Raw genomic sequence first — 7,489 nt, 5'->3', positions numbered from 1 at the left:
ATGGAATGCATCTTAAAAGTTTTGAAACTGTTCAACGTTCCCTGAAGTAGAAGCCTATTGCAGTTCAATGACTGACTTGTGAATACAGCAATGCACAATGAATGTCCTAGGATTCATTTTGTTCATACATGAGGATTCTGTAGCTACTTCAACTCTAGGCCTCGACAAAATTGACCACAGCAGTCCCGTCACTTGCGATGTTTTGCTTACACCACAAAAGTGGGCGCTTCGGGAAAATACATTGCTTAACGAGACGTTGTGAATGTGACCAGCTAAATACTTTCTGCTATGATCAAGATCAATAAGCATCCTTTGCGATGACCAACTACAATGAATAAGCCATCGGAATGTAAATCAGAACAACATGGGAGCAGCAATAGTATAACAGCATGCATCATTTATTCACCTAATGCAAGTGCCTTTTACAAATAACAATACTCCAGGCCGTTGTTTAGCCTACATAAGACATATGAAAGCATTTAACAAGGAACATCATAAGGAAGATCATTGGCCGGGAATAGGGGTAGTGGGAGAGGAGGGGATGGTAATATCGGGGAGAAGGTAACAGCTGGTGATAATGTCCATTTTCTCTGAGACAGACTTGAGGTCCTCCAGAATGAGTCGGATGCTGTGGGAGGCGTTGATGATGCCGTTCTGGGAGACGGTCAGGTGGGTCGTGGCCATGCGGATCTCCTTTGTGGCATTACCATACACCTGTTTGATGGTCTGGGACACATCCGTGCACAGACGTGCATTGCTCTCCTGTAATTTCTGCTGGAGTAAAGTGTTGTAGTAGAGCCCACTGTGTTCGGGCTGAGAAACAACCCTCTCCTCTACCACGGACTGAATGTCAGAGTTGTCTCTGATCACAAGCAGGGGAGTTAAGTCCTTGCGTAATATTTGTGGGTTTTCAGAGCTTGCAGCAGTGACACATTTCCGTGCTTTCTCAACCTCCCCCTCGCTGTCAGTCTCGGATGCTTCCCCTGGTACCTTTTGCCCTCCGGCTGTTGAATGTGGAGAGAGGGAGGTGATGTATACCTCATCATCTGAGTCGGTCTCTGACGCCTCTCCTTGCACCACTATCTGGTATTTGTCACTTGCCATTACACCACACCACCTAAATAAACAAGAGAACAGTGAAGGCCTACAGTAGGAAGTAGAAACTGCTCCCCATCTTACGGGGAGGCATAGTTTCAATGTTACAGGGGGGCATGTTCTGATGTTTAATGGAACTGCTATGATGATTCCTGTCTGCCCATTGGAATGTGCCTCCCCCCACATTTGAGCGCTAGAGATGATACGCAACGAAATGCATCCCCCACCCCTGTTGAATAACATTATGTTATAGAGTTGAACTCAATTTAACTCATTGACATGTTATGTAAATCAATCTACGTAAAATCAATTCACCAAATCGAATATAGATAGCTAGCCTGCTATTATTCGAAAAATGTATGTAAAACAAATTCTCATACCTCCACAGTCCTGTAAAAAAGGAATCACATGAGCACACGGAAGTAGCCGGAAATCGCTCACTCACGGGGGTTGGCCCACACTAAGTACTGCACAAATTCACAAATTACAACCAGATGTCAGTTAAATCCGTTCGAATTGAACATTTAGATGATGTGTAGATCTGAGAATTTGCGCAGCTCCTCACACAGACTCACCCTCTTGAGTATGCGGTAAGATTTTAGACCAATCACAGTAGAGATCGAAGGACATGTGACATTGGGAACGTCGATCATAAACACTCATTGGCCGTGTTCGAGAGCATCAAATTCGTGCTGTATCATGGGTAAATAGTGACTGATTGACGGATCTACAAATAATAATGAGTGGTTATTTATGAGGCACGGTGATTTGTAGATCAATCAGTCGGCAGTTTCCTCCACAGTCGGCTGCAATTTCGAACAAGACCATTGATGTCAACAAACCCCATGTGATCGTGCGACGCGAGCAAGCTTCCTCGACGCAGCGTAAAATATATCGAGATGAAGGTATGAAGTGCAATCTGTAGCAGTAACAGTAAGCGCTATTTTATGGTTATTAACTTAGAACAATGGTTTGTGTCTGAAAAAAATGTTGGCCGCAGAGTTCTGTAGGAAATTACATTCTTCATCGTCAGCATTCGCCGGTGATGGCCACTGTAACCACCCAGCTGAGTCCACGGCCACTGTCAGCAATTGGCACACACACTGCACCTGTCAACTAGCCAGTGATAGCTAGTTAGGTTGTCAGTGGTCAGACTGTTGCTAACCACTTAGTTAGTTTTAAATGAATCTCTGTATGGTGTGGTTGTCAGTAATATCCAGAATCAATTTTATTTCAAGTAATTCACTGTTGTACGAAAAGGGAAGACTATTATTGCATATGTATTTATTTTTTGGGGTAGAGGAAAGCGTTATACAGTACTCCTGTTTGGCTGCATAAATTCACATTGTAAGCGTACTACTTACTGAGCTCATCATGTCTCATCTGAGTGGAATTGACGTGGGAAAGTCGTGATTTGCTGTTGGGTGAACTTCAAAGGGACTGGAGAAGAAACTGTCACTGTAATCTTGTGTGAATGTTGTAATGAACATCTCTGGAGTGGTTTATGTCACAATTTATTCCTTTCATTTATATCCAGTATCTATTTTGGATGCTGTCGTGACTTATTTATTCTCCCATAGTGAGGTTGTCCTATACCTTTGATTAAAAACACCAATGTTCCCTTCTTGAATACAACTTTATTATTATGCAACATGGATGCTGCTCTTTGATGCATATTGCTACAAAATGTAATTTGAGTAGAAAGTCTTAATATTTATTTCAGGGTCATTTTATCATAATCATTCGACTACCCCTCAGTCTACCTCTAATGTATAGAAATTACATTAGCCTATGGTGTAGTACTTCAACCTCTCTCCATGTGTTCTTGTTTACTTCCAACCAGGAGGAGCCCAAGGGGCTGCTACCAGCACAGGTACACCCAGTGAGAAGAGGCAGAGACCATGGACCTGAGTGAGAGGAGGCCCAACAAGTGGTGGACAGAGTCGGACACCTTCGCCATGCTGGCCCTCATCGAGCAGCTGGACCTGGTGCATGAGCTGGATAAGAAGCGCCAGCGCAACGACTCGCACTTCCGCCGCCTGCGCTACAGCCTGGCCAAGCGGGATATCCACTTCACTGTCAACCAGATACGCAACCGCTGGAAGAGCCTAAAGCACAAGTACCGCAAGATCAAGATGGCAGGATACCGTAGCCCTGCTGCACGCCTGTCCGCCATCGAGTCATTCCGTTACTTCCGTATGCTGGACCGCATGCTGGCCAGGAGGGCCCGGGTGGGGGCCCCAGAGCAAGGCACTGCAGATGGACACAATATGGTGGTGTTGACCCACTCGGACCTGGAGGATCATACTGATGGTACTACTTTCTGGCTTTAGGATTTTTATACCTTTAATATTTTCCATTGAAGAATTGTAAAGAAGTGTTTGCTTTGCATTGGCCTGCGCTGCTCACTCTTCTCTCTTTCTTCCCAGGTGATGTTGCTCAGCCTGACTCTGTGGCCCCTTGGCAGGAGAGCCTGGCTCCAGCTCTAGAGGGAGAAGGAGACAAGACTAACGCCATCCCAGAAGAGGCCAACATCAGCACTTCGGGCTGGGCCCTGAAGTCAGAAGAGATTATGACTTTGGGTCTATCTGGAGAGTATCTTTACCCAGTGAAGAGTGAGCCACACTCAGTACCCTCTTTACATGATGGGGAGGAAGCTAGTGACCCCACTAGCTGCAGTCCAGAAGAACAAACTGGTGAATGCTTTTACAACTGATGAGTTTAGAGTGGCTACATGACCACCTATATTCTATGTCAATAATGTGATCTTTGTAACTAATATCATGTCATGAATATGTTGGAATTTTACTTTGTATTCATGAATTGTTTAGAGCTTTGGATAATAGATATTACAGCAGTAACCTAAAACAAATGCAAGTTGTCCTGCTGTTCATTTCTCTACAGGCACTTGTGAGGACACCAGCACCCTGATCCTCCAGCAGCTCACGATCCTGAACCATCAGCTAGGGGAACAGCTCGCTGAGCAAAGGGCCTTCCACTGCAGCATGCTGGGTATGATGGACCGACAGATAGAGGTCCTGGAGCAGCTCTCTAACTTCTCCACAGACCGCCAGGTCAAGACCGAACCCGACGACAGTGACACTCCTATCAGCCAGCAGGTCCACAACTCCCTGGTGCGCATCCTTAGAGGAGTGGAACAGGTCCAAACCCAGGGACACCAGCCGTGCTCATGCAAGGCCTCCCCCTCACAGCCTACATCTCCCTCCTGGACGGTCTCTCTGTTGGAGATCCACAAAGGATCACCCTCCAGGGATGGAAACTCAACTAGTGACACATCCAACCCTCAGCCCTCAGACCATGGGCGGCCTGAACCTCAAGGACCATCCCCCTCAGAGCAGCTTTCCCCTTCCCAACAGAAGGGTGATCTGCTTAACGGACTCTCAAACAAGTGCCAGCACAAGTGAGTGTTCTTGTAGCTTCATAGTGGAATGTACAGTAGTGGAACGTACAGTGCTCTGACAGAGGAGAGCATACACTCTTAGAAAAAAAGGGTTCCAAAAGGGTTCTTCAGCTGTCCCCATAGGAGAACCCTTTTAGGTTCCAGGTAGAACCCTTTTAGGTTCCAGGTAGAACTCTGTGAAAAGGGTTCTTCAAAGGGTTATCCAATGGGGACAGCCAAAGAACCCTTTTAGGTTGTAAATATAACCTTTTTTTTTGGAGAAGAAAAATAATGGGTGCTTACATTTATGAATGAGGGACTTGTCCTTTTGAGAATGTCTTAGAATAAAAATTGTTTTTTATTTTTTTACAACTTCCCTCTTTTGTTTAATTTTGTCATGTCCAAATGTTTTAATGTGCAGAAGTAAATCATCTGATGTTTTAATCAAGATAATTTTGACCAACCGTAGCGCAGAGGTTTATTTAATATAGTCAAGAAGAGAAATTCCAACTTGCCAGTTATCATCCACTGAGACATGCTAGAATCCCCAAATGATGTTGAAATGTATGTTTCCGTACTAGGAAAAAGCACACTTTCATGAGGATGTAATGGTGTTTGATGAACTCATGCAAATTTATGTGGAAGCTGGGAAAGCAAAGTCTTCATCCAAATGTATCCTCTTCCCTAAATGTTCCCTTTCCTAAGCATATAGGATATTTTGTGTAACTACATTTCTACTATGAAAACTTGTTTAGAAAAGGGCCTTTGTCGAACTCGATTTGCACAGCTGTTTGCATAGTACTGGATACACACGGCTGCTTTAATTTAGGCCTGTTTTACTTGCTTTAGCTTTGCTGAAGATGAGAGGTACTGTAGTGTGTAAGTGCAATATGGTAATGAAGTCTACATTTTGCAATCTCACAAGAGACTTATTCATCCAACATGTTTATTTAGATTTTGAGATCGCTTCATTTGTGTCCTGGAATTGTATTACCACATATTGGCAGTACTGCAATTAGGCATGTTTTGCTTGTAATGTGTTACCTGGCTGCAATTTAAGACGGACCATGTATTCAAACTCTCAATTTACTTAAAAATAGGGTATCATCAAGATACTGTAGACTTGCACACAGAGAATATTGTTTTGTATTTTTCTCAACTATTTACAAAACTGGAAATGCTGTATTAATACTGTATGCTTATAATATAACTTAAAGGTCCAATGCAGCTGTTTTTATCTCAAGATTAAATCATTTCTGGGTAAGAATTTAGTACCTTACTGTGATTGTTTTAAATTAAAATGGTCAAAAGAAACAGCAATAGCTTCTTAGCAAAGGGCAATTTCTTAAGCAATCATTTTTGCTTGGAATGTCTGGGAGTGGTCTGAGTGGGGAGGGCAAAACTGAAAATGAGATGTTATTGGCAGAGAGGTTTGGATTCAGTACGCTTTTACAATCTGGAACATTCAATTGAATGACAACGATGCTGTACTGAACGACCAGTCGAAAAACGGGGAGGGGTTGGGGTACGCTGTCAACATGGCCACTGCCCATTAAATACGTCACTCATTGCTTCAAGCCACACCTCACCATACCCACCAAATGGGAACAAACGGTCAAAGTCTGTTCAAGAATGTTTTAGGGAAATGTGTCGTTCAGTACAAGCCGTTCAGCAACTTAGCAAACGTTCAAGTTAACTGAACGCACCTTTAGTCTATGAACTAATTTCAGTGGTGGAAAAAGTACCCAATAAAAGTAAAGATACCTTAACTGAAAATGACTCAAGTGAAAGTCACTCAGTAAAATACTACTTGAGTAAAAGTCTAAAAGTATTTGGTTTCAAAGTACTTAAGCATCAAAGTAAATGTAATTTATATCAAGAAAAAGTTGAAATATTTTCAAATTCCTTATATTATGCAACTGGTTTGCATAATATAAGGAATTTGAAAATATTTCAACTTTTTTTTTTTAATCATTTAAACATTTTTTTTTTACAGATAGCCAGGGGCACATTCCAACCCTCAGACTTCATTTACAAACTAAGCGTTTGCGTTTAGTGAGTCCGCCAGATCAGAGACACTAGCGGTGACCAGGGATGTTCTCTTGATAAGTGTGTTTATTGGACCATGATGGTGTCCTGCTAAGCATTCAACATGTCATTTTGTGTGTCAGGGAAAATGGATGGTGGAAAAAGCAGTGAAGTAAAAGTTGTCAAAAATATAAATAGTAAAGGACAGATACCTCAAACTACTTAAGTAGTACTTTAAAACTTTAAACTATTTTTACTTCAGAACTTTACACCACTGACTAATTTATCGCATGGTGATGTCACCATTGAAGGACAAAACTCCATCTCACCAAAACAGGCTGAAATTTCAGGCGTCCTTTTCAAAGAGCTATTACACTAAAATGTCATTATCATAATTTTCTCATATTCACATTATTATGCCAACCTCATAGTGTAGAAATATACGGTGCATTTGTAAAGTATTCAGACCCCTTACCTTTTTCCACATTTTGTTATGTTACGGCCTTATTTAAAAATTGATCAAATTAATTGTTTTCCTCATCAATCTACACACAATACCACATTATGACAAAGTGAAAACAGGTTTTTAGAAATTTTTGCAAATGTATTACCCATAAATAACAGATACCTTATTCACATAAGAATTCACACCCTTTGCTATGAGACTTGAAATTGAGCTCAGGTGCTTCCTGTTTTCATTGATCATCCTGATGATGTTTCTACAACTTGATTGGTGTCCACCTGTTGTAAATTCAATTGTTTGGAAAGGCACACACATGTCTATATCAGGTCCCATAGTTGTCAGAGCTAACCAAGCCATGAGGTTGAAGGAATTGTCCATAGAATACCAGAGACAGGATTGTGTCAAGGCACAGATCTGGGGAAGAGTACCAAAAAATGTCTGCAGCATTGAAGGTCCCCAAGAACACAGTGGCCTCCATCATTCTGAAATGGAAGAAGTTTGGA

The 7,489-nt window shown here is 42.1% G+C and overlaps 2 protein-coding genes across 3 annotated transcripts; one reads left to right on the top strand and one right to left on the bottom strand.

Moving 5' to 3' along the window:
- Positions 1 to 379: 379 nt before the first annotated feature.
- Positions 380 to 1,552, bottom strand: bloc1s3 (biogenesis of lysosomal organelles complex 1 subunit 3). The gene is given in 2 exon segments (NM_001160596.2): positions 380 to 1,117; positions 1,476 to 1,552. A coding segment is annotated over 1 exon segment (600 nt). The 5' UTR covers positions 1,105 to 1,117; positions 1,476 to 1,552; the 3' UTR covers positions 380 to 504.
- Positions 1,553 to 1,727: 175 nt separating this feature from the next.
- On the top strand, positions 1,728 to 5,762 carry LOC110503580 (uncharacterized). Of its 2 annotated transcripts, none has more exons than XM_021581984.3 (4): positions 1,728 to 2,000; positions 2,939 to 3,408; positions 3,525 to 3,791; positions 4,000 to 5,762. In XM_021581984.3, exons 2-4 carry the CDS (start codon positions 2,997 to 2,999, stop codon positions 4,518 to 4,520), a joined length of 1,200 nt encoding a protein of 399 aa, XP_021437659.1. In that variant the 5' UTR covers positions 1,728 to 2,000; positions 2,939 to 2,996; the 3' UTR covers positions 4,521 to 5,762. The 2 variants fall into 2 exon arrangements, with proteins under 2 accessions (XP_021437659.1, XP_021437660.1); XM_021581985.3 differs by having other exon boundaries at positions 1,922 to 2,028.
- The last annotated feature ends 1,727 nt before the right edge of the window (positions 5,763 to 7,489 follow it).

The sequence above is a fragment of the Oncorhynchus mykiss genome, chromosome 24 (assembly GCF_057628025.1).
Source record: "Oncorhynchus mykiss isolate SJ-2025 chromosome 24, ASM5762802v1, whole genome shotgun sequence".
Taxonomy (NCBI): Eukaryota; Metazoa; Chordata; class Actinopteri; order Salmoniformes; family Salmonidae; genus Oncorhynchus; species Oncorhynchus mykiss.
Note: the sequence above shows the minus strand (reverse complement) of the source record. Positions and strands in the feature narration are given on the sequence as shown.

What these genes read in the sequence shown, in the direction of transcription:
- LOC110503580 (XM_021581984.3), top strand. Translation starts at nt 2,997, where the DNA reads ATGGACCTGAGTGAGAGGAGGCCCAACAAGTGGTGGACAGAGTCGGAC. An exon ending in CCTGGAGGATCATACTGATG is followed by an intron (nt 3,409 to 3,524) that starts GTACTACTTTCT and finishes CTTTCTTCCCAG; the next exon opens with GTGATGTTGCTCAGCCTGAC. An exon ending in CAGTCCAGAAGAACAAACTG is followed by an intron (nt 3,792 to 3,999) that starts GTGAATGCTTTT and finishes ATTTCTCTACAG; the next exon opens with GCACTTGTGAGGACACCAGC.